This window comes from Chiloscyllium punctatum, chromosome 38 (genome assembly GCF_047496795.1).
Source record: "Chiloscyllium punctatum isolate Juve2018m chromosome 38, sChiPun1.3, whole genome shotgun sequence".
Taxonomy (NCBI): Eukaryota; Metazoa; Chordata; class Chondrichthyes; order Orectolobiformes; family Hemiscylliidae; genus Chiloscyllium; species Chiloscyllium punctatum.
This window is the reverse complement of record NC_092776.1, coordinates 9,322,879-9,349,172: the sequence shown is the minus strand read 5'-3', so window position 1 is coordinate 9,349,172 and position 26,294 is coordinate 9,322,879. Positions and strand designations below refer to the sequence as shown.

General features: G+C 39.1%; 1 protein-coding gene across 1 annotated transcript in view; it reads left to right on the top strand.

The window, feature by feature from the left end:
• The window catches only part of slc25a28 (solute carrier family 25 member 28), a 45,270-nt gene extending 27,529 nt beyond the window's left edge, over nucleotides 1-17,741 (top strand). The window contains exons 2-4 of the mRNA XM_072557127.1: nucleotides 4,751-4,979; nucleotides 8,546-8,602; nucleotides 16,499-17,741. Of these exons, the coding sequence (XP_072413228.1) occupies nucleotides 4,751-4,979; nucleotides 8,546-8,602; nucleotides 16,499-17,019 (807 nt within the window). The 3' untranslated portion in view covers nucleotides 17,020-17,741. The remainder of the gene's footprint in view (nucleotides 1-4,750; nucleotides 4,980-8,545; nucleotides 8,603-16,498) is intronic.
• Nucleotides 17,742-26,294: the final 8,553 nt, after the last annotated feature.

The following is a 26,294-nucleotide window of genomic DNA, read 5'->3' as shown; positions in this document are numbered from 1 at the left end:
GGCCTTAAAGAGGCACAGTCTACTTCATAAATTTTTGCCTTGTGCTCATTTGCTGTCTGACTGCTCTGGGTTCTTAGTGAGTTGATTTGATTTTTGTACAACAGGATTAATTTGAAGTGACTTAATTGAAATAAAGAGCTGTTAATTTGTAAAATGTATCCTTTTGTCCTTTAGCCGAGGGTGTTGCTGGGAAAGCACAGCAGGTCAGGCAGTATGAGAGAAGCAGGAGAACCTGTTTTGGGCGTAAGCCTTTCATCAGCAATGAGGCCTGTGAACCAGGGCTGAGGGATAAATGGTAGGGTTGGTGGGAAGGTACCTGAGTGAGCGATAGATGGATGAAGGTGAGGGAGAAAGTTGGGGGGAGGAGAGCGGTGCGTGGAGTAGTGGTGGATAGGTCTGGAGGGCTGTGCTGAATTGGGGGCTTGTGACTGGGGTAATGTGGGGGAGGGAAAATGATGAAGCTGTTGAAATCCACGTGTGGTTGCAGGGTTCTGAGGTGGAATATGCAGCATTCTTCCAGGTGTCAGCTGGTAACGGCGGAGGAGTCCCAGGACGTGCATGGCCTTGACTGATTTGGGAGGAGGAATTGAAGTGTTCAGCCACAGGGCAATAGGGTTGGTGGGTGTGTGTACCAGAGATGTTCCATCCGCCAGAAGGCATCCTGACTGCTGTGGAAGGATCCCTTTTGGGGCCTTGGACAGAGGTGAGGGGAGTAGTGGTGCAGGTTTTGCACTTCCTATGCTGGCAGGGAATTGTGCCAGGAATGGGTTGTGGTGGGGGGGTGGAACTGTCGGGGGTCTGAGGCCATGGTCTTTCTGGAATGTTGATAGGGGTGGGGAGGGAAATATATCTTTTGGTGGGGTCTGTTTCGAGGTGGTGGAGGATAATACAATGTATGTGGAGGTTGGGGTGGAAGGTGAAGACTGGGGTTGGGTGGGGATTTCGGTCCTTGTTGCATTGGGAGGGGTGGGATTAAAAGGGCAGTGGTGTGTGAAGTGGAGATGTGCTGGAGGCACGTTTGGCCAAATGGGAAGGGAAGCTGTAATCATGGAAAAAGGACTTCTGGGACTTTAAGGTGGAAATGGTCTCCCTGGGACCAGATGTGGCTGAGGAATTGGGAATAAGGGATAGCATTTTTAAAGGTTAGATGGGAGGTTGTTTAGGTAGTTGTGGGAGTTGGTGGGCTTGTATGTCTATGGTGATTTACCCAGTTGATTCAGCAACTCATCTTAAATTGCATAGTTATTTTATATAGACTCAGTTCTCCTGATTTTGTTTTGTTAATATTCTTGTGTATTGTCTCATTCAGTTACTTTGTATTACTAACTCAATGGCTTACCTACAATTTATTCTGCAACTAAAGCCACAGATAGCAAAATCATAGATGTGAAATCCTTTGTCAACAGAAAAATGGACAGTGATGCAGGAAGAAAGTATGATCTTGGCACAGCTTAAATTAAGAAACAAGCTTGTAAGCCCTGGCTTTTCAAAATTAATTCAGTCAAGTTTATTTGTATTGTTGACTCTTTGCATTTATTGTAGGTTGAATCTAATTTAGTCTGAAGTTGCATTAATTAAGTTAGAAAGTACTTTGCCACAGTTTGGGCAAAAGTTTCATAGATTTTAGTTTTTAAAAAAAAAACTAATGGTTTTTATTTCCATAGGTAGTCAGAGTTGATTTGCCAACTAGGAGAAAGTGAGGACTGCAGATGCTGGAGATCAGAGCTGGAAAAGCGCAGCAGGTCAGGCAGCATCCATGGAGCAGGAGAATCGACGTTTCGGGCATACTCTACTCCTTGGATGCTGCCTTGTTTTGCCAACTAGTCTGCATGCTTTTATTTGTACGTTTGCATTCTTGTCTAGACTGAGTACAAGGTTTGACATGTCTGTCTTTTTCCTGCAATATTCAAGTTTTAACTTTTAAATCAGCTAATACAGCTATCACTAGCCTTGCTAAATATTTGTGGCAAGAAAACAAATCTTGAGTTTGAGTTTCGGTGATCAAAAAACAAAAACTCAAGGCAGAAAAGTGGCCATTAGCAGCAGAGGGCTCTTGTACCCCTGTGGCTTATTGGATTCTGTTTTTTTTTTTTCTTAACAAAACCATGAACTACTGTGTAGAAAATGCAGTTTTAGTAATAGGGACAAAAGTTGCATGCTCTGTTAAAATTGATTCAGGTTATTCCGCTATAACATCCATTTCATTGATGTGAATACGCTATAACAATAAATTGGGAACAATGTTTCTATAGTGGTAGGGTGTAGGTTTGCTTGCTGAGCTGTAGGCTTGATATCTTGTAGGTTTCTATAGTATGAACTTTTTAAAGTGTTAGTTAGAATGTAATTTCAGCCCCATGCGTTTTAAATGGTGTTGCTATTATGTGATTTTTCTTAACACTGGTTTTGAATGGGAATGCAACTACCATGTTATAGCAGAACTGACCTATTAGCTTATTGTTTCTGTAAGTGTGGGTATTGCCTTGAACCACAAAAATAAAATAAGCTTAAACTGGTTATTTATTTTACATGCTTGTAGAAGTCATTGGTGTCCTGCAGTTCATGGTTTTTTGTGTATTCTTGTTGACTACCACCTTTCCTGATGAAGGGCTTTTGTCCGCAACGTCACTTTTTTTCTTTCCTGCTCAGCGGATGCTGTCTGACCTGTGCTTTTCCTGCACCACTAATCTTGACTCTAATTTCCAGTATCTACATTACCCACTTTTGCCTACCACCTTGTGTTATCTACCTTGACTTTTTTTTCTTTGCCCTATCACTTCACTCAAAGCCAACACACCTGTTTTTTGGTTGGGATGTTTGGTGTGTTTTCTGTCTGAGTGCAACAGAAACAAAGATCTTGTGACTTTAATCAAATTATAATTGAAATGGAGATTCCTTGGAATGATCAAAAACTACATACCTTTTAAGATGACTTAAGTTCTATTATCGTCAAAAACCTGCATGATTCTTAAAAGAACCAGTTCCATTGCTTTAATGTTCTGGAAGTGTCATGGGGTAGCATGATTGTTTTGTGAATTGAGAATATTACTTGAATATACTCTATAGAACTTGAATATGGAGTTAAGATAAGATGAAGCCAAGTATGATCAATGATTTTTATTGCCACTTAAAATGCAGTTTGAGCCAAGTAATTAGGTTTGGATTTGGGGCCACCAAGTTGGAATAAATTGTGTAGTGATGGAAAAGATAGCAATGTGAAAGATTTAATTGCTACACCAATACAATTCTTGAATCATAATTTCTCAAATGTAGGAACTGTATTTTGTCACCTAATGTTGTGATTTTTCTGTTAAGGATGTGTGATGAATAGTTTGCAAAGAATTTAACAAAACTTTTCATTTTGTAAGTGTGACTTGTGCACATTAGTATTATATTTTAAGGTACTTGATTGAAAAAAGCTGAGGCAGTGTGGTATTATGCAGTCTATAGAGGCTTGGGCTTCAACTAATCATTGAAGCCAAAAATCATCTGAGCAACAGCCAGGGAGCTAGATTTTGTGCTTTGTTTGAGGATGAATTGACCATTGTTGTCACTACTTCTGCTTGCTTTTTGCTTGCAAAGTCATAGCTGGAACATTATCTGTCAATGGATCTTTTTCCTTTATTTACACACACCTAGCTTGCATTGGTGCATGCTCTTTTTTTGACTAACGTTGCCACATTTGCCTGTTAGGATTACATGAAAAGTGATGGCTCAGGTAAGACAATTCACATGGAGAACAAACATGTTGCAAATCATACCTGTGTAGTCAAGATTAACCAAGTGCCTACAGATCCAGTATAACAAACTAGTATGTTGATTGTTATGTACATGACTGTTTAAAGCTGGAGTAATTATTACTTGGTTGGCTCAAAGCACTTGTTTTTAATTTCTCCTATGGCAAGTACTGCGTTTCCATCTGATGTAGGGCAAGAGCCTAACAAGCTCCTTCCATTGCCATTGGGATTTTTTTTACTCTTCAAAAAAAAATACTCAGTCTGTATTACAACAGTGAATACAGGACAATCCTCAAGTTTTCCAGGCTCTGGTTAACCACACGTGCACGCATCAGTAGAATATTCCTCTATCCACTCAACAGTTTGCCTAGATTTAAACATGCTTGGCAAGATACTCTAATCTTTTGAACTGGGAGTTTCTTTATTTTCTGGTGAGCAGGAAACAAAGAATTTGTGTTCAAAACTTCTCTTTGGGGAACTGAAATATGTAACTAAACTCTATTACTCTAAATATAAACAGTTAATACTGGAAATACTCGTAGCTCAAGCACTGTCTCTATGAAGTGTTTCAAATCCGATCTTTAACCAGTTCTGTATCATCTCCATGGCTACTACGTTTTTTTATTTCATGGTTTTTTTTTTTAACTACAAATTTCTGGCCTCTGAAGTGTGTTAATTTTGTTTTAGGCTAGATTTCTGTTGACGCTGATGTATGCAATTTGTTTCTTTACTGCCGGTGGAGAACATGGGAAAATTTGCAAAATGTAAATTTAAAAAAAACTTGAATAAGTAGGCTCTGTCTGAGCACCAGATTGGTGAACATCAAATTTATTTTGTTGGAAAGATTTTTGTTCTTTCAAAGTCTGAATAGTTCTAAATACTGTCAAAACTTGTTTATTCCATCAGATCAGTAGCTAATGCGGAGTTGTTTCTACTTTATTTTAAGACATTTCTGCTGTAGTTCAGACATGTTTGGTTTTGCAGTTGCTTTAAACATTTCTTCTTTTTGATTTCAGACACGAATGCAGAGCCTACAGCCAGATCCTGCTGCCCGGTATAGGAATGTAATGGATGCGTTGAAGAGGATTGTCCGCACTGAAGGATTTTGGAGGCCAATGAGGGGATTAAATGTGACTGCCACTGGTGCAGGGCCGGCACATGCCCTCTACTTTGCGTGCTATGAAAAAATTAAAAAGACACTGAGTGATACCATCCATCCAGGTGGCAATAGTCACATAGCTAATGGTATTAATTACTACTTCAGTGATTCTTCTACAGTTAAGCATCCTTGTGCCCCTTCTTCCCATTTGTTTCTTTCATGTAATCTCTTAATACTCTGTGCAGGTGCCTTGACCAGAATGTTCACCTAATGCTGAAAACTACTTTTGCTGTCCTGGTTTTAAATCTTCTAATCTGCTTTCCTGTAAGCATGTTAGTCTTTTTCTAGCCTTGCTTTAAGTTCATTGCTGTGATGTAACTTAGTTTAACACTTGTCTCTGAACAGGGAATAAGTGTTGGGGCCCAATTAGAATTCAGCCAAACATAGTGCACTACTTGATGTTGTGCTATTTGTGATTCTAGTTTACCTCTACAATGTCTTTTGTTCACTATGCTATATATTAGAGAACTTGTGTCCATGATATGTTTCCTGCCAACAGCCCAAATGATTTATTTGGATATTTTCATGTCTTGAGTAATGGCCCAAAGTGTAAAGTTTTTGAAAAGAAAAATGTGACCATGTCATGTGAAACTCGCTTCTGCTTGGCAGTGAGACAGATACAATGTAGGGGACTGCTTAACTCCATGAGGGAGTATGAAGTGTATATGTTGGGGTGAGATTAATCAAGGTGGTTGGAGGCTCAAGTGGAACGTAAGTTAGGCCAAATGGTCATTCAGTTTAGGAAATTGAGGTTAAAGCAAAATTGAATCTATGTAGTTTAAAAACCTCTGTGCCATAGTTCATATTTTATATTCATGGTCGTGACTGCGTTCATAATGTTGTATTGCTTTTGACACTTCACAATATTCACTATCCTCTTGGTAAAAATCAAGTGTTCATAATTTGGGTACAGTAGCAATCTAAGCACTCTAGTTTACGAATGAACTTTATATTACAGATTTGTTTTTTTTTTACTAACTCGTGACTTAAGTACACAGTAGAAAAGGTGAAGTTGGATAAATTATTGGAGTGGAAACTCTGCATGTTTTTTCCATTTTATAGAGCAGATTTGACTTGTCAAGAAAAATGAGTTAGTCTGAGGATGATCACTTGTGCTATTCTGTGCTCTTACCCCATCTGTGTTAATTCAGTCATTAAATTCTGGTCAAACAATGATTTGGTTTTACTATATCAACTTTTACCAACTTAAATGCTACCCTTTTATTTGCCTCTAACCTTTTTTTGGCTATAGAGGCAGTGCATATCTCTTTGTATTAATTACTTGAATTCTAGTCGACAAATAGGTGATCTCTCTCACTTCTCCTTGCCCCCATTTCCCTTCAGTTTTCTTTTCCTCCCTGTCTCCTTCCTTTTTTCCTTGATATCCCAAGCATGCTTTCTCCAGAGCAGATCATTATAAGTAAATTTAAGACTTGTAGAATAAGCTATGCTCCCATCTAGTGGTGCATCCTTTCTTTTAAAGTCCTTTTTGTGAAAGTTGTCTTGAGCAATGAAGTTTTAGAATGGTCTTTGGCATGCTGTCTTGAGTTTCTGCATTGCTCATTAACTAACCGGCTGTGTTCCTGTAGTTCAGTACCCCATGAGTCAAGTGTGATGTTGCCCTATGTAACATGTACCCTCGTATGTAGATCTTCATTCCACCCACTCATCCATCTGTCCAAAAATAACACTTTTTTTTCCCCCCCCATGTTTTTTATCATTGTTTCCCTCAATACTCTGGCTGACTTAAGTTTCTAAATTTTCAACCTCCCATAATATTAAAATTCTATGCATCCTGCACTCTGTTATCTTGTCTTTGCTTGCTAACATAATCTGCAATAATTAGACATTTTCTAAATGGGAGGAGCAAATAAACCTTGCATATTAATATTTCACAATGTAGTCTGGTCCTTGCATAAACTTATATTTGTGTCTTGCTATAACTATTAGCATTTCATATTGAGTTGCTCTTACTCTCCCATCCCTCCTTGTCCATATTTTAATTTTTCAGGTTATAATGTTTGGTAAGTAAAGCACTGATGGTTTCTTGTTTGATATCTTTTTCCAAGATCAGTGGATTTAACTGGAGAATCTTCAGAGCCCTAACTTTGAGGGGCTGCTTTGAACATTTAAATGCTAACTCTATTGGACATGTAATCATGTCATGTAATTTTTAGGTGTGTATTTTCTTGCTGGGCTATGGGAAAGCTAATCTCATACAATGATATTTTAAACTGGGACAGCAAGATCTTTAAGCTCCTCATATCAGATGTTTCTGACTCCTGAAGTTCTGGTATTTGGAGTTCTTTTTCCAAACCACTGGTTAACTGGGAGCTGCTGATAACTACCAGAACACATTTGCACTTGTGAGCCACTTACAACTGTTGGAGAATGAACCATGGCTACTTTCAGCTTTGGACCAAGGTTCTAAAGTTGAGCCTGATGCACTCCATTGAATAGTTCTCATCCTTTGCTAATGTTGTAATGTAAATTTTGAATAGAATGTAGCAAATATCTAATAACAAGATTCCTAATGTTAAGCAGAAGTGAGTGTTTTGCTCGTCTCAGTTAAATCTGCCTTGATGCAAAGTGAGTTCTGGCTGTCATTGGGCAGACTCTCCAATGGCTATTTATTTGACACATGTCCTCATTCTCTCAAACATCCAGCAGGTTAATGATCAAGGTCCAGAGAGCTCATCTTTCCCTCCCCTCCTCTCCATCCCATTTGCATGTGCATGTCTGCACATGCAACTCGGACATGACTATTCATCTACCTGGTGGTGTTGATCTCCATCATCTTAGAGCATCAGCTGCTGTCACTTTATTTGGAAATTGCTACCAGTCAGTTGATGAAACGGATGCTTTCCAAGTTCATTACCTCATAACTTGAGGTTACCCAGTTCTTGGATTCAGAAATCCAACCGGCGCAATGGGAACTGCAGTATGTTCCTCTGCTTGGCCGGAAGTATGTTCCTCTTCACAGGGTACTTTATAGAAATTAGATGCATGGTATTAAAAATTGGCATGTTTGAATTGCTGGGTTAGTGGTGCTGGAAGAGCACAGCAGTTCAGGCAGCATTGATTTCGCTGCTCCTTGGATGCTGCCTGAACTGCTGTGCTCTTCCAGCACCACTAATCCAGAATTTGGTTTCCAGCATCTGCAGTTATTGTTTTTACCCTGTTTGAATTGCTGTGTGTGCTGTTGACAGCTCATGCAAGTTCACTGACAAGTGTTGCAGGTGAAGAGAAAAGGTTAACTGAGTTATTCATCAGTAAATTTTAAATTTTTAATTGGGAGTTTTGTAGATGTAGTTACTAAAATTAAACTTAATCAAATATTTCTCCCCTATCCTGTTCCTCTCTACTAGGATGGATCTATGGGTGAGGTTACTGCTCACAGTTGTGAACAGTTTCCTAATGTATGGATATCAGAAAGGAAATGCTTGGATTTGATGCACCCAACTGTGATCAAAATAGTAACATTTCTTGTCGCCTGTATTAAAGTCTGGTGTGTACTCAACATGTTTTCACCTGGTTGAAGTTGCTGTAATCTTATTTTGCACTCTTGATGTTGAGGGTGCAGTTTTCCCCGGTAGTCTCATTAGCTCTGGGTGACCTTCACCCATACTCACGTGTGGAGTTTCTTTTGCAGGTGCAGCAGGATGTGTGGCGACTTTGTTTCATGATGCAGCCATGAACCCTGCTGAAGGTAATGTTAACAAGGTTAAAAAGTCTAACTGTAAGATTTTCTGCTATTGCTTTTGACTTAAATATGGCGCAGGTACGTTGAATGTAAAACCAACTTGTACTTCTGCATATTTCAGAATTTACCAAGACCGCTTGCAATTAATTGGCTGACATTGCAGTGTGTTCCTGGCTAATTGTCTTTTTGGAGCAAGAAATGTGGGTGGTTTTCTTTCTAGTAACATTGCATGGGTGCAATTCTTGATTTTGAAAAGTGTAATGAAGCTAACTCTTATATACTGGAGCTATTTTCATGCCCTTTTTGCCCCTTTGCCATTGTCAACCATGGCTCATTTGGTCGTATTCCTGCTTTTGTTAGGTTATGGTTTCAAGCCAGACTTAAGATTGGAGTGCAAAAAAAATCAAGACTGACCTTACAGTTAAGTACTGAGGGAATATTCATGACAGAGGTCCATCTTTTGCACAAAGTAATAAATCTAACTGTATGGCCCCTCTGGTCAGCATAAGATCTTGTAATCATTCAAAGAATTGGAGTGTTCTGACCAAGTTTTACATCCTACAACCTAACTTAGTCTGTAGGAGCTTGTGTGCACAAATTGAAGCTGAGTTTTCTGTACTTCAGTGATTTGCACTTTATATGCTGGACTGGCCGTAAAATGCTTTGGGATGTTGTGAAAGGCTCTTATTCAATCACTTAAATTGCTCCCTGAAGTTTGATTTAACCTTTTCCTGGGATTAAGTATCACTGGCAAGTCAGCATTTGTAGAGTGCAAGTACATGTAGAATGTAGGAGGCTTGGTTACTAAGTTTGCAGGTGACACCAAAATTGGTTATTTATAGTGGACAATGAAGTTTGTTATCAAGATTAAAAGAGATCTTGATTGGGTCAGTGGGTTGAGGAGTGGCATTTGGAGTTTAATTTGGATAAATGTGAGGTATTAAAATTTGATCAAACAAACAAGGGCAGGACTTGTACAATTAATGGTAGGCCCCTGTGGGTTTAGGTACACAATGTGAAATATGTATTACAGGCAGACAGGGTAGTTAAATCATTTGGTGCTTTCTGTATTGCTCTCTGATTTGTAAGTATCAGAGTTGAGTTGTCTTGTTCAGGTTATGCAGGACGTTGGGAGGCCTTTTCTGCAGTACTGCATGCAGTTCTAGTTGCACTGTTATAGGAAGGATGGTATTAAATTGGAAAGTGTTTCAGGTAAGATTTCCCTGGATGTTGGGAACAGAGGGTTTGAGGTAAAGAGTTTGGGGGGTTCCCCCCCCCCCCCCCCCCAGCTCCCCATGATTAGGAGGTTGAGATGTGACCTTTTGGAGGCTTATAACATCAAAGGGGCATAGAGAAAAGACTTTGCTATTCACCTTAAGGGGAGTTGAAAACTAGGGGGCATAATTAAAAGTGAGAAGGGCAACTTTTTAGTGGTTTGTATGGAATGAACTGTCAAGGGGAGTGATGGATGCAGTTAGTTATGGCGTTGAAGTCATTTGGATAAATGCATGAATAGTAAAGATTTGGAGGGATATTGGCCAAGCTCAGGCAAGTGGCAGTCGTTTGTGAATATGGTCAGTGTGGACTAGTTGGACATGTCAGTTTCCATGCTGTATGACCTGACTCTATTTCAGAGGACAGTTTTGGGCCAACCACATTGCTGTTGGTCTGGAGTCTGGTGTAGGCCATACTTTAAAGATGGCAGATTTCATTGCCGGAAGGACTTCAGTGAACAAGATTCATTTCATGGCAGTTGCTTAGTTTTTGATCTCCTCCATTACTGAGAAACTTCCAATTGTACAATTAATTGAAGTTAAACTCCCATTAGTTGCTCCGCTGAGATTGCAACACTTGTCCCACAGCATTATTTTGGGCCTCCGGATTATTCATCTTGTGACATGACTGCTACGCCACTGTTTCTGGTTCATTTACTGATTAATAAATGGGCTACTTCAAATTTTAAATGTGTGATGTCTTCAGTTGAATACACTGTGTAAAACTATGACCTAAAGAGACATTGGTAATCTGTGGCAAACATTTAAACCAATGGTCCACAAAACCCATTCAGATCTGTACCTCTGTCATGTGCTCACTGTTTAAAGCAAACTTCTGAAAAGAGGAAATGGAGTCCTTTTTCAGGATTTGTAACTAAAGTTTCTAGATTGAGGTCCCTTTTAAAGAGTTTTCAAAATCATTCAAGGGGTACCTGGTGCATTGGGCTTCGTCAGGCATTAGAAGCAGTAAGGTAAAGTCTATTTTTATGACTTGCCATCTAAGCTAAAAATGTGTTTTGCATCTGCTGCATTCTACTGCCTTTTTCTTTCACTCCACTTCCTACATTTTGCAGTTGGTTTTAGGGAATCTAATAGTAGTCGAGGCGCTGTTTAATCTGTGCTCTCCCCTTTCCATCAGAGCAGTAAAGATTTTGATTCATTTCCTGTGCTTTCTCCAGTTCTATTCCGAAGTGGCTCATGCGCAATGTATATCCTTCAGTCCTATCCGAAGTGATTTTTTTTTTCTTTCTTTCTGATTTAACATCGTTCTAATTTGGCAGTTCATGCCATTTAAGCATTTATTCGCCAAAAATAACACTACTTAAAAATGAGACTGAGACTTTGGTATTTTGAATTTGCATTTGATTGTTAGGATAGGATTATTGAATTATTTATGCCCTTTGGTTTTCTGCAGGCAACTTGAGTTGCAGGAGCATGTCTTGTATGACTTAATTGTATTTGCAGCCTTCTGTTAGTTGAATTTTAGTTTTACATGACAGTATAGTAATTGTTGAAGTATTTGACAATTTTGTAGTTTTTTTTAAACCTCCAACTCCCTCAACTTGTACTAAGCAGGTTTGTTGCCACAAAGCTATTGTATTTGTGGTTAGTTTTCTTACCAGCTGTCATTGGTTAATAGATCTTGTCAAATTGCAACTTGCAGCCTAGTTGATATTCATAGGAAAGGTTTTAACTAGTTTTTAAAAATTCTATCCACCTTATTTCAATGTATTTTGAAGCTCTTGGATATTGGTATTTCTGTCTCTGCCAAGAAATTATCCTAATGGATATCCTTTTCTGTTTGGCGATTGTAAATGTACAAAGTTAATGGCCTTTGTACAATGCAGCACAATCAAATGTGCATTCGTTCAAGAACGGAGTTAACATGGGTATCTCTGCCAATGTAGGGAGTACACGTAAAGGCTTAAGAACAAGTTAGCTGTCAGACTGAACTGTGCGTGGGAATGAAATTGTAACTTTTTGTGGGTGAGGCAGATGAATTGTTGTAGTTTGCCTGTCTGCCAAGTTGTTTCCTTTTGTAATTTTAAATGTTAAGCTGACTTAGCTAAAACTGACATGGTTCACACCAGGTCAGTAGATGAAATGAATTTTTGACTTCAGCTTGTCTGGCTTGCTGCTACTGTTGAGTTCAGTCTGTAACTCAGTGCTCCATCTAGAGGCAGAACATAAACTGACACTTTGCAGTGTTGGCAGATACATTCCACTGACCAACACTTTGTTCACCTTTTTAATTTTACCAAGATTTCAGCATAAGTGGCTTGTTGGATTGCAATCTTGAGTTTGTGTTCCCTTATTTGTCTGGAATTTTAAAAAAAAGTAAAAGTTCAAGGTAATGACCAGGTGCTGAAATGAGTGGAAATTGGTGTTAAGTTGCAGAAGGCTTCAGAAAGCAAGCTTTTTAAAGAAAAGATCACTTCTTAAATAGCTTAGTGTTACCTGGTGAAGGGAATGTGCAGCTGGTAAAAGAAAGGTCCTTTTGTGTGAAGGCACTTCAACCTCGGTGCAGCTTTGGGGAAAGGTAGGTTTTTGGGATTTTGCAACTGCTTGTGAAATTAGATCAAGTTGAGCTATATTTTAACATTCACTACTCATCTTGAAGAAAACTAAAGCTTTTTCCTCTATTTTACTAACCATTTCTGCTTTAGTATGTAAACAGCACTTTGCTGTCCTGACTTCAAATGACTTGGCTGCATGCATGCTTTTGATGTATCTGCTGATTTTTTTTTACCTTCCCTTCCCCCACCCCCCACCCCCCACCCCCACCCCCAATGTAGGTGCCTAAGTGTACATGCTAATAGGCTGATCAGCTGTGAAGGGCACAATAATTGCTCTGCTCCACTATCTATTCAAGTGTTTGTCAGCAGAGGTAAATAAACTGATTTTAGAGGGGGGGCTCCCTTATTACTTTTTTTTTCCCTGAAATTTCAGTTGTGAAAATGTTCTCATTCAAGTAAATTGTATTTTACTGGATGGATCAAATTTCCTCAGGTACAAACTTCAACAATGTCTGCAATTTAATTCTGGCCACTTCTTGGTTCTCCTTCCTTATGTTATTGGATTAAATTGTCTTTTTCTCAAATTAAAATATCATGCATGAGTATCTGTTATAACTGACATGTTTCACTGATTTGACTTTGAATGCTTTCTATTCTAATGAGTCTTACTGTCTTGGAAGTTTGTTCTGATGTTTCACAAACATATAGGCTTGTGGAAGTTGGTATACAAGCCCAACCACTGAATGTGGCCATGGTCTTATGCACCTATGTTGTATCATTCACAACCTTAAATGATTTGGAGTGAGGAATTTTGTTTGAAAATTCTTTTGATCACTGATCCAGTTATCAGCCATTTCAGTACTTGAAACAAAAATGTGCGTAAGCTGAAGCAGAATACTTAATGTTGGCATTGAATAGCAATCTTATTATCAAGAACCGAGTGACAGCGTTGGATATTATGGTTTGAGATTCTCTTTTGTAAGAGGCAGGTGTTGTGTGTCTAGCTTGTAAGCAAACTGTACAGTCTCAAATTTATGCAATGCACTCGAAATAATATTTTTAAGCTGACAAACCTAAAGTGACTCCTCACATCAATTCTAATAGGCATGCCACAAGTCACATGTTCACAAATTCTGACCTGTTTTCAGAATTTTGTTTAGCTTTCAAAATAGTGAATTTTTAATAAACTGGAAATTGCCTGCATTTTGAAATATGCAACATGTTTAGGCCTAACACATCAGGCCTTATAAAAAAAACTATGTAGTGGTTGCTGCATTTAGCATGCTAATCGTCAAGAGCTTATGTACATTAAGATGAATAAAGATGTGTGGTTTACTCTGAAAGATTTGAGGTAAATCATTTTAAAGCCTCAGAACATCACATGGAGAGTTTCTGAAGATTAGCGTGAAACTTGGCTCTAATTTGACTGTCTTTACAGGCAAAGTCCCTCAGTTATTTTGAAAAGATAAATGTTTTAAGAATTTACTGAATGTGTTGTCTCTGCAAACAAAACCTCTTGATCATTCCAAAGTTTTCTTAAGAGCATGAGACTTATTGCAGTTGACTGAGCTTCATGTTTTGTTGACACAAGTGTTAATTGTCCTTCAAGTCATTGTAACACAGCCAAGAGGGTCATGGGCAGGCATGCTCCTATCTGCAGATTGCAGGAGCCATTCAAATACTACCCAAGTAATTTAACAGAAAAGTGAATCTACCATGAACAATCATGCGTACAGCTAATATAACCACTATCATTCTCTCTTTGTTTCTTGGTCTAGCTCCCATTCTTCAAAAGAATTCTTTTAAAAAGCAATTTCTTTTACAAACTCATGACTTAATATCTCCCTCGTTGGCTTGTCAAATTTTAGTTCCATAATTGTCAAGTGTTTTGGGATTTTTATTTCCAGAAAGCAAATCTGTCATTAATTATTTTGAAAGGTATTTGCAGCTTTCAAAATACTGCAAGCTAGAATAAGTTATTTTAAAACAAAAAGCCCCCTTATGGCTTAGTGGGGGAAACCCATTGGCTTGGTAGTACAGATTATACAGCTAATCAGGAGCCTTTCCAGCTTTGATAAGTCTGAAGTGTTAATCAATTTTATGTAAGAGCAATACAAATAATAGCACTGGATCAGTTTGTAGGAACAAGATTGCAGAAAGAACACTGTCTGCTTTGTGCTGGAAGTCTGTCCAACAATGCTGGGCAATTCCAAGGATTGAGGTTGGTATGCCTGGAATTTCAAATTGATGAGTTGCCCTTTGGAAGAAGTACCTTTTTAAAGCTACTAGTAACTAGGGAACTAAATTGCAAAGTCCATCATACATTGTGACATGTAGCAGCAGCATCTCTGTTACGCGTTTGTTGTTAAACTTAAATTCTTAATTGCTAAATGTATGTTTTTAAAAATCTGTCACTGGATAATCTACTTTTGCATTGGCTGTTGACCAGACTATGAATGGGCAAACTCTTGCCAGTTGAGCAAAAGAGCCTTCTGCAAATAGTTTGTCATTTTATAAAAAATTTTAAGTTAGGATTTCTGCAGGGCTTTGAACTTTTGCCATGAGCATTACTGTCTTTCTCAAGCAAATCTTGCCCCATCCTTTGACATTAATAGTTGCTGAACTTTGTTATCCCCTCCATAACAGGTATAACATCTTGCTGTATTTGAGATCAGCTGCTAAAGGCATAGAAAGCCAGGCTGGGTTTAAAATGTTACATACAGCTGTAGACTTTTTACCAGTTACTGGTAGATTTTGTACCTGTATCATGCTTCTGTGTTAATTACAGAAATATTTGAACTCCTTTTCTTTTTTGGATTTGTTTTCTTCTATTTTAAAATTAATTGCTTTGGATTTGTCCTCTTCAAAAGAGACTGGAGTGTTTGGCATTAATCCGATAGCATGTCATTAACAGCACTTCTGTTGACATTTTTAAATTTGCCCAAAGTTTGCCAACTCCTGTAGTCAGCTTAAATCATTTTTAAAATTGATTTAAGCTTGACCACTACCTCCATTGTTTTAAAAACTCTAGATTAGCAGCTGAATTAACTGGTTTCTCCTCTTCCTTTCCCTGGTACTGTCTTATTCCTGTTGAAATAGGAGCTTCTGTTGGCAGCTTCATCTGTTAACATTTGTAACTTGAAATGCTTGCACCAGAAGCTTTTACCTGAAGTCTAAGATGAAAATTCAAAGTGCAGTATTTTGGGTATGACCTATATCAAAGTTTAAGTGCAACAGTGGGGCAAATCGGGGTTTTTGATTGGATTTAAACGTGGAGAGGAGGCAAAGTGAATAAGGTAGAGTATTTGCAGCTTGGAAGCAAATCTGTCATGGTACCAACAGATGAAGCCAATTTCAGGGTAGTGCATGTATTAACTCCTTAGGGGTTCGTGTGGCATGGTGGTAGTGTCCTACTTCTGGGCAGGAGACCCAGATTCAAGTTCCCACCTGCTCCACAGGTATGTATCTCCAAACTGGTTGTTTCTAAAATATCTCTTGTATTACTTTTTTTAAGAACACTTTATTTAATCAACTTCTCTGCTTCTACCCAACTGGGAAATTATGCTTACAGTTGAGGCTGAGGACTGCCAAGTATGGCTTGTTCGTGTACTTTCAGAATTCAAATTATGATTTGTGCTAGACCAGTAAGGCATTTTTGGTTAGCTAAGCTATTGAAGGATGTTGGTAAAGGCATGAATTTTATTATAGGTCACAAAAGATATTTTATTAAACTAAATAGGCTGAAGGAACTAAATTACTTATGCTCCTGCATTTCTAATTTGAATTTTTATTGTACATTGCTTTTGCACACTAACGGTTTTGGCTAAAAGTAATAAACTAGACTAATCCGAAAAAAGATGAGAAACTTCACATTTGGAAACCAAAGAAATTGATCAGTTTTTGAGCTGGCTGGTGGGTAGGGGAAAGAAATTGCTGAAATGTGTTTCACTAACTTGTTTTCCATTTTCTCCCTTTGTTTTAATGTTCTGCTTTTGTTGCTCTAACCCATCTCTCTTTGACATGGCCTGCACGTGACCTGGGATGCCATGGAAACCCTGTCTCCGCTCCCATTGTCTTCAAACTGGAACCTTTAAACCTGTTGAACTGCGTAGTGGTGAAACAAAGGATGCAGATGTACAACTCTCCCTACAAACGAGTCTTGGACTGCATGAGGACAGTGTGGAAAACTGAAGGGGCTGGAGCATTCTATCGGAGCTACACCACCCAACTGACTATGAACATCCCCTTCCAAGCAGTTCATTTCATGACTTATGAGTTCCTGCAGGAGAAATTGAATCCGCACAGACAATACAACCCCTCCTCACATGTTCTCTCTGGGGCTATGGCCGGGGCTGTCTCAGCAGCAGTAACAACACCACTGGACGTTTGCAAAACACTACTAAACACGCAGGAATCCCTGGCTCTAAACTCCCTCAACATCAGTGGACATCTTTCTGGCATGGCAAATGCCTTCAGGACGGTTTACCGGCTGGGTGGTATCCCAGCATATTTTAAGGGAGTTCAGGCCAGAGTTATCTATCAGATGCCATCCACAGCTATTGCCTGGTCTGTGTATGAGTTCTTCAAGTACTTCATTAGCAAACACCACCGTGAGAGGAGGTCAACTTACTGAAATTCAATAAGCCAGCACTGATGCCATAGAAACTTATTTGAACTGCAATACTCCTATATTTCTGTTGTTGCATCCTTTTTTAATAGAATCTGGTAGTAGTTCTGATCCACTCTGCACTCAGTTGAGCAAAATTATCACCATGTCTCCTGACTACATTAGGTCAAACCAAAGTTTGTGTATTTACTGTAACATCTAAAATGACAGGTAGACTTGGCCGTTGTCGACAAGGAAAACGCACAGGTATTTGCTGGCACAACATAGATGTGTTGGGCACTTTTGGAAGCCTAACCTTTGTTTTAAGATTTTTCCTTTTGGATACTTTTTTTCCTCCCCATTCTCTTCAGTTTGCTGGGCTGGTTTAAATGTTTTTAAAAAGCACATACAGGTTTACATGTTTAGCAAAAGTGTCAGCTATTGCATTAATGTATGTGTACTGTATCATCAGTAGTTGAGAATACTTAAACCACTGCCAAGGTAGGCATCAAATTGCTTCGCACAGAAGGCAAATACTGTTTGATTTTAAAACTGTATTTCTCTGCACCCTTTGTATTGCATCAAGCTTTTTCATGCCTACATTTGCATCAGCAATGTACTTAAAGAACTGAAATGTAGCCCTTTATATTCACTGGAATATTATTCTGGAATTATTTTATCCAGCTAAATTCTTTGATGTAGAAAAAAGGGTTTTCACAAGGAAGATGATTAAACAAAAAGACAAGAAATCTTGTGTTGTCGTTTCTCGATCGGTCTTGAAATTTTTTTTCTTTTAGTTGGGACACAGGTTTTTAGAGTTACCACTTGGGTTTTTGTAAGCTCAGCCATCGAATACAGTGAACATTTCTGAATGCTTTGCTGATCGACAGCCATGAGATACGGCTTAATGGAGTTCCCTGCATTAATCCTGCAGAACAGATTTAAAATGTTCACCTGTATAGTTGGATTTTCTGATATGCAGTGATTTTAGCCATACAAGATCCAGTGCTGAGATTGACTTTTTGACCGCTGCACCATAAATCCTGAAGCTAACCACACTGTAGGTTTTAATTTTTATTCAGCAGATGCTATTCACTTTTTCAAATGAAACCCAGAAGAAGAACCACAGTGATTGTACTTCTAAGTATCTTTTGAAAAATCTCAAGATTTCATTGAGTTGGAGCCATATGGAGTTTTCAAAATCTCAACCTGTTGAATGAATTTGGATGAGTTGATACAGCATTGTATTCCAATTGGAACCATTTACTTAGGTTTCAATCACAGTGGCACAGTGGTTAGCACTGCTGCCTCGCAGCGCCGGAGACCCGGGTTCAATTCCCGCCTCAGGCGACTGACTGTGTGGAGTTTGCACGTTCTCCCCGTGTCTGCGTGGGTTTCCTCCGGGTGCTCCGGTTTCCTCCCACACTCCAAAGATGTGCAGGTCAGGTGAATTGGCCATGCTAAATTGCCCGTAGTGTTAGGTAAGATGTAGATGTAGGGGTATGGGTGGGTTACGCTTCGGCGGGGCGGTGTGGACTTGTTGGGCCGAAGGGCCTGTTTCCACACTGTAAGTAATCTAATCTAAAAAAAATCTAATCATATCTGGTCTTGACCAATTTTAAGATTTGCGGCTAGGGATTTGAATGGCACGGTGAAAGTGGTAAACCTGGGACATGGAAAGCTACTGCAAAAACCTTTACTTCAGTCATATCTGCATTATTGATTTCATTATTGGGTAGCTGAATCTGTTTTAAAATTCTTAATTGTTACACCTCCCTAGAAAACCATGCTAGAAATTGAGTCCAGTATCCTAGAGTCACCACCTTTTTTTCCCAAAAAAAGCAATTCCCCTATTTCTGTTTTGATCCAAATTTACAGCATGGACCAGGGGTTTCTGTACTTGACAAATGGCTGTATTACAAGAAATGATTCTCCTTATAGGTAAATGACTATAAGCAATTAGTATATAATGACACATGCACAGCACAAACACTGAAGATAGGGAAGACTTGATAGGAATGGAGGGAAAGGTTGGGAAGGCAGTTAGTGGTTCCTGAGGTCCTTGCTAGTCAGAACACTGCTCTGGCCTTCTGTAGAGGCTGTAAGTCAGCTTAGTGACTGTATGGGGTGAAAAATGGTTTTCATCCATTTGAAGTGGCTCCTCTGGCAATTTTGGGTGGTTTTTTGGTATTGTAGTCCTAGCCCCAAGATGTCCTATCTGTTAACCAGTTTCACAGTTGGCAGGTAGAAGGCCTTTATTGTCAGTAACTGGTCACAAGTCCACAGGCCAGTCAGTTACTTGTGCCAACCATATGAACACAACCCTTCAGCTCTAGATTGGCTGCAGTAAAGCTTTAATGATTGCTTGGAAAAGCAATTGTGTAAGTAATTGGACACATTGAGCACTATTGCTTTTAAAAGCTTCAGTAATCCTTTTACTTTCTAATAAGCTATTTTTCCATTTCAGTCATTTAAAAATAACGACTTGCTCTACTTTTGTAAACAGGGAAACCATCTTATCTGCTCTGGTTTTTCCTGCTGGGGAACTCTAGCTTCCAATCTGTGTGGTTGACTTGATGTCAATGAAGTGCTCTAACAGGCTGAACAGCTGTAACTAGTGAAAGTCCACCATCACTAACTTATTTTGGTAGTGTTTGAGCCAATTAGATCCCGAAATTATTTTAATTTTGCACCTTGAACTCTGTATATCCTTCAGTAAATTGTGCAAGGGCTAGACTTGGGATGTTTGAGTTTTAGCAAGGGGCTTGAAGCCTCCAGCTTATTGATATCTGAATGCTGTCTTATTTAGGTGGCATTAATGTACACAAAGTTGAGAGTTTGAGGCATGCAAAATTTTTCAATGAGAGCAAAGTTCTTTTTTTTTTCAATGAAAGGCAGGAATCCGCAGACTAAACTGAGTGCATAGACTTTGTATTATTTTTAATCCTTAAGACTTAATGGAACACTGCAATTGAAACTCAGTACTAAAATACAAGCAGACATGGGTAGATCATTCACCCCCTCAAGTCTGCTCTGTTAGTACATTAATGACTAGTTTCTACTGCCCTCTTAATACTGTTTGCCTGACAATCCCAGAGTTCAATACAGCAAAGACCATTGATTTTCAAAAGGCTTTTAAACAATGTATTTGTCACCTAGGATACCAACATCTCCCTGTGCATTCCTTGAATATAACTAGCTTTTCTGCAAGCGGTGTTGTCATTCTTGGCCTTTTGTGTATTGAGTTGATCATTCAATGTCTTAGTGATCCTTTCCATCAGGTTTTTTATCAGTAAGAATTTCTTGATTTGGGTTAAATTACCCTTATGGCGAATTGTTTTTTTCAGGCCATGGGAGCAACAGTGGAGCTCTGGTGAACTCCAATGCCAACAAAGGAATTACAACCACAGCTGTTTCCAATAGTGCAGAATCCAGAGGCATCATCCACTAATAGAGCAAAAATGAATTCAATCCCACTGAGGTAGCTTAAGTAGTTGAATGGTTTCCCCTTGCCAAAAAAGATAAGCTGATTGGTTTGCCAGCTTTCTCAAAGTACAGCAATATTTATGGATGAATTTACCATTCACAACTGGAATAATCCAGTCTGTGTAGGATCATCTCCTTGAGATAGAGTACGTTGAATGTATTAGACTGGTTTTACTACAGTTTGGGGGAAAAAAACTACCAGTTTTCAAGCTATTTTGAGTACAATCCTTTAATCAATAATAAAGGATCCTGTTGGGAAAAGTGATTATAGCATTCTGGTGGCCTATATCCGAGGCCCGTGAAATAACATTATGAATCTGTTGGTTTTAATACTCTAAAATTCCTTGGATGTGTGAAATGTTCCAGTGGTATGGAAAAGTATGAATAGGATGTTCTTCCTCAAAGGGAGGGGGGCAGAAAGTAGGGAATTACATGTAAGCCTAACTGGTTTGTCATTGGGAAGTTGTCCATCAGAGTCTGCATAGTTTAACGAAGAGTGCAATTGAGAGTTTGAGGGAGGGATGTGCTTTGTTTCCCTGTATCTTTGTCAGCTGTGGGAATTGAAAACTTGCACAAAGGTGAATTCTGGACAAAATACAGTGACCTCAAACTGGAGCTCAAATGATTGGCGAGAATCGTCTCAGGAAACTTATTTAGAGTGGAAAAGTGAGTGAAAACTTTGGAAAAAAAAAATTATAAAAAAGCACAAGCTGTTTCATTTGGCTGTCTTTTTAACACTTAATAGTACAGAAACTGGATGGTGTGGGTCAACAAATTATTTAAGATTTAAATTTTAGTTTGAATATGAATGTTCAAGGTGGCAGACAGGTGATTTGTCATGGCGTTAGATTATAGTCCCTCCTGGATGGCAGTGTAATGCAGGACAGACACAGCTCATTGTTTACAGTTTGAGAACTGGGTCAGTTTGAGCTGGGCCCTGAAATGCAATTGTTGTGACTGCATAAGACAGCCGTTTCTTGGATGTTTTATACCAGAAGGTTAGGACCTTTTTAAGTTGTGGTCAGGGAAAGTGTATGACTGCTAGTGATGCGGGTAAGGGGATTCAGCCAGAAATGAAGGAGCAACAAACTTTTTATAGTTGTTCGACAGATTTGAAGTTCTTTTGTATTGTTTTAATGAGAACAATTACCAGGGCAATTGGAACTGAGGAAATAGAGCAGATGTGACTAGCATTGGCACCAGGAAACCCAGATGTCTGGACACTCCTGCTGTAGAGAGCAGTGTAACAACCTTCCAACTATTTTACTGTTGTCCTTACACTCACTATGTTCCTTCATGTTCCCCAACACGTGACAGGATTGGTTTATCATGCTGCCAGCAAACTTGTCCATCCTGCAGTTCATTCATTTCATCCAAACCAGCTGAAAACTGCCTGGAATCTGGGTGTTCACACAATACATCTTGGAGCATCACTTGTCTTGCCATCCTCTTCCTGTTCAATTGTAACTTGCATTTTAGATATTTTATAGATTTTTGTCTGGCTTATTACCTGAGCCAAATACATGAGGTAGGTGTTGACCTGCGTTGTTTAGGAGTGAACAAGGAAGACAATAGAGCAGCTATGGCAGCAGTTTCTGGGGGTAATTTGGGAGGCATAGCAGAAAACCAAGAGCAGCAACATTCTAAAGGAAAGCGGGCTTGACCATAGCTGACTAGAAATCGAGGACAAGATAAAAGCAGGATGAATGGAAAGCCTTTTAAATAAACTAGAGGACAACAAATAAAAGCAGTGTGAGGAGATTGAGATGTCAGAGTAAGCTAGCTAATATTTTCTAAAATTGCAGAGGCTTTTTTAGATTGCATATGGTAAGAGAGGCAAGGGTGGACTTTAGACTGCTGGAAAAATGAGTGCAGAGGTAGTGATTGGGATCTAAAAATATGAGAACTGAATAGCTACTTTGCATCACTCTTCATAGTGGAAGATACTACAGGCATACCAGTACTTTGAGAGAATGGTGTTTTCTGCAATGTCCACTGCACTCAGTCACGGAAAACTCCAGAGAACTGGAAAATAAATAATATAATGCAATGCTTCTGACTAAGAAGGGAGACAAATGATAGGCTGGTTATCCTGCGTGCTCACTGGTAAAATGTTACAATCTCTTGATGTGATTGTGGGCTGAGTCAGCACCGGTTTGTCAATGGGAGGTAATATCTGACTAACCTTTTCAAATTCCTTGGAGCTGTAACGAGCATGTTAGACTAAGGAGAGCTACTGGATGTGATCCATTTGCACTTTCAGAAGCACTTGAACACAGTGCAACACAAGAGTTTGCTCAATAAGACCAACTCATGGTGTGAGAGGCAAGGTACTGGCATGGTTAGAGGATTAGCTGGGTGGGAGAAGGCAGAGTGGAAATTCAAGGTTATTCTGCAGGATGGCATCTGGTGAATAGCGAAGACCTGCAACGGTCAGTATTGGGATCACAATTACTAGCATTTATACATTAATGATCTGGATGAAGAAACTGATGGCATTATTGCAACATATGCAGGTGACACAAAGATAGGTGGAAGGGTAGGTAGTGTTGAGGAAATGAGGCTACCAGGGAATGGATGAGCTAGGAGAATAAAGAAATGGCTGATGGGATGCAATGTGGCTAAGTGAGCCTAATATTCTTGGTAGGAAGAATAGAGGTGTAGACTATTTTCTATATGGGGAAAGTTCAGAAATCTGAAGCAAGAAGGGACGTTGGAATCCTACTTCAGATTCTCAAGGTTAACATGCAAATTCATTTGGCAGCTAGGAAGGCAAACACAATGTTAGTGTTCATTTTGAAAGGGCTAAGTACAAGAGCATGATATATTACTGGTTAAGTCTGGAGATACTGCATTTGGAATATTGAGCAATTTTGGGCCCCATACCTAAGGAAAGATATGTTGGCTTTGTGGATTCAAAGGGGTTTTAAAAGAATGATCGCTGGGTTGAAAGACTTGTATGAGCAGGGTTCAGTACTCTAGGTTGGACATTTTTTTAGTGGAGGGGGGCTCCTGAAACTGAAACTTTCAGAATACAGAGGCCTTGATAAAGTGGAACATGGAGATCATGTTTCCATGACTAGCAGAGACAAGGACCCAAGGGCACAGACTCCAGAGTGAAGGACTGCCCTTTAGAACTGGGATGATGAATTTTTTCAGCCAGAGGGTGTTTAATCTGTGGAACTCATTGTTGCAGAAGGCCATGGAAACCAAGTCTTTGGGAGTATTTAAGGCAGTTATGCACTTGTTTGGTATAGGGATCAAGAATTATAGGAGAAGGCAGGAGGATGGGGTTGAGAAACATTTTGGCTATGATTGAAAGGTAGAGTGGACTCTCTATCATAAATAGCCATTTTACCCATCTGTTATGGTGTTGAGGGCAGATAGGATCACTGAATAAGTATGTGGCTCAAAGTGTTTTGATTCATGGAAAATTTGTATCAGTATTAGGAAGTGGGGGGCTATATTGTTGGGATGATCTGCACCTGCATTTTTTCTCAACTATAACTAGGGAAGTAGGGTTTTAACTAAACAATAGATGAGGGAAGCTAAAGTAAATTATAAACTCATGGTCCAGGCTAATCTAAGAAAGATAAGAGCATTTAATTTTATTTATTATTCATAGCATATGTTACAAAGTAAATTGCATGTTTTGAAGTAAACAATCAGTTGGCCATTATGGAGATATGGCTACAGGATGACAATAATTGCCTCTTAAATATTGAGGCATATGATATTTTAGAAGCCACGTGGAGATGCAGTACTGTTAATCACAGATGGTATTGCTGCAACAGTTGTAAGTGATCTTGTGCAGGAAATAAGGGTGTTGAATGGTTAATGAAAGGAACTGGTAGGGTGGGCTTACAGACCCTCTATCAATGCATGATGAGGTATAGGAAAAAATTCTGCACTTAGGATAGTAATCGTGCATAATTTTTAATAATGGGAGAAATTGGGTTTGTAATGGTATCCCAGAATAGGGTTCATAGACTGCCTAAGAGAATTTCTTAGTGGCATATTGTGGAATCAACTCATAAAGACTATGCAATACTATAACATTAGTAATGTAACTGGCTTAATGACCTCCCAATTAAAGGCATCCCCAAATAGCAGTACCTGTGATATTTGAATTTTACATCCAGTTGAAAGGGAAAAGAATGAACCTAAGCTTAGTATTTTAGATTACTTAAAGAGGATCATGTGGATGTGAAAGCTGAGCTAACTGAAGTCAAGTGAAATCAAATACTAGGAATAGATCATTTGAGAAGCAGTGGCAGATATTTAAAGGGGAATCTTAATGCTTGGGATGTATGAGTGTATAATGTGTATAAAGCATTAGCCGTCTAGACAGTGCAATTGAGGAACTGATATGCAAACTTTTTATTGTCTATGAAATGAACAAATTTTATTTCACAATAGTGGGTGTGAACAGTAATCCAGAAATAACTAAATTGTGGAAGGAAACAAGGAACTTGGTGAAATTTCATGAGAAAAATAGTACTGAGCCAACTGGTGGAGATTTAGAATGAGACATCTCTGGGATCTGAGATTTCATCTAAGGGTCTCTGAAGTGGGGACTGAGGTAGTAGATGTGTTAGTATTAATTAATAAAACCTCCTACCAGGTTGTTTAGAACATATCTATAGTTGCACACTTAAAATCTTGGAAATTGGGAAGAGTCAGCATGGTTTTGTGAAAGGAAAATCAGTTATTTGAAGGAGTATAGTGTTCATAAAAGATGTGTACATGTGCAGTGCTTTTGGAAATCCAAGTAGCATAAGTGTATTATTGCATCAAGTACACATTATGGTCTATGGGGTAACATATGGGCACGAATGGAAGACTAGCTGGCTGGCAGAAAGCAGGGATAAATTGGTCTTTCTCTGATTGGCAGGGTGAGTGGAGTCTGAGGGATCTGTGCATGAGCCTAAGCATTTCACAATGTATAAGAGGTAAAGTTGCCATAGTCCTATCAACCCACACAGTTGCTCTCAATGGAGAAAGAAATGACTGGCTTAACATGAGGCTCAGGCAGGAGGAGAGATTAAGGAAGGGAGTCCTTCATGGTAACCTCCCATGTGGGAGTTGAACCCCCACGGTTGACATCACATGGCCTTCCTTAGTAATTGTGTACTAGTCTTGTAAATTCCTTTTGCTTCTCCTAGGCTATCACTGATTAAACACTCTTGATTTACCTTAAACTGTAGGGAATCAAATCTAAATGATCTCAATTCCTCACTCCCACTAATTTCTAAAACATTTTAAGAACCTGGATTTTCATAGTTCCTTGACTCAATTACATTAAATTCAAGACTTGGACCTATTCATGAACTTTTTTTTTCAGTCTTTGTCCTACTCTTTTTTTTTTTTCCCCCCCCCCACCCAGGTGGAGAGAGTTTCATGGGATGTTCTTGTTCTGAGGGCTGTTGTGGTAGTGTCCCTCACCCAAGCCTAGAGGTTGGAGTTTAAGTCCCATCTCCACCAGCGTTGTGCAATAGGATCTCTGAACAGGTTGATAAGAAATTTAGGTTAAATAAATTAATAAAGCAAACTCCGCTTCCCTCTTGTGGAACAGTGGTAGTGTTCCTACCCTTGGAAGGAAGAAAAAGAAAAATCAGCTCTTGTTCCAAGGGCTTTTGTGGTGCAATGGTGGTCTCTGTATCTCTGAACTGGGAGAATCAGGTTTAAGTCCCACCTTGTCCAGAAGTGTGTACAGTAATAGCACTTTTGAACAAGCTGATTAGGAGAACAGATCTGATTGATCTTTATGGTCCAGAAGCAGGGATACTGCCAAGAATAAAGTCCTTACATTCTGA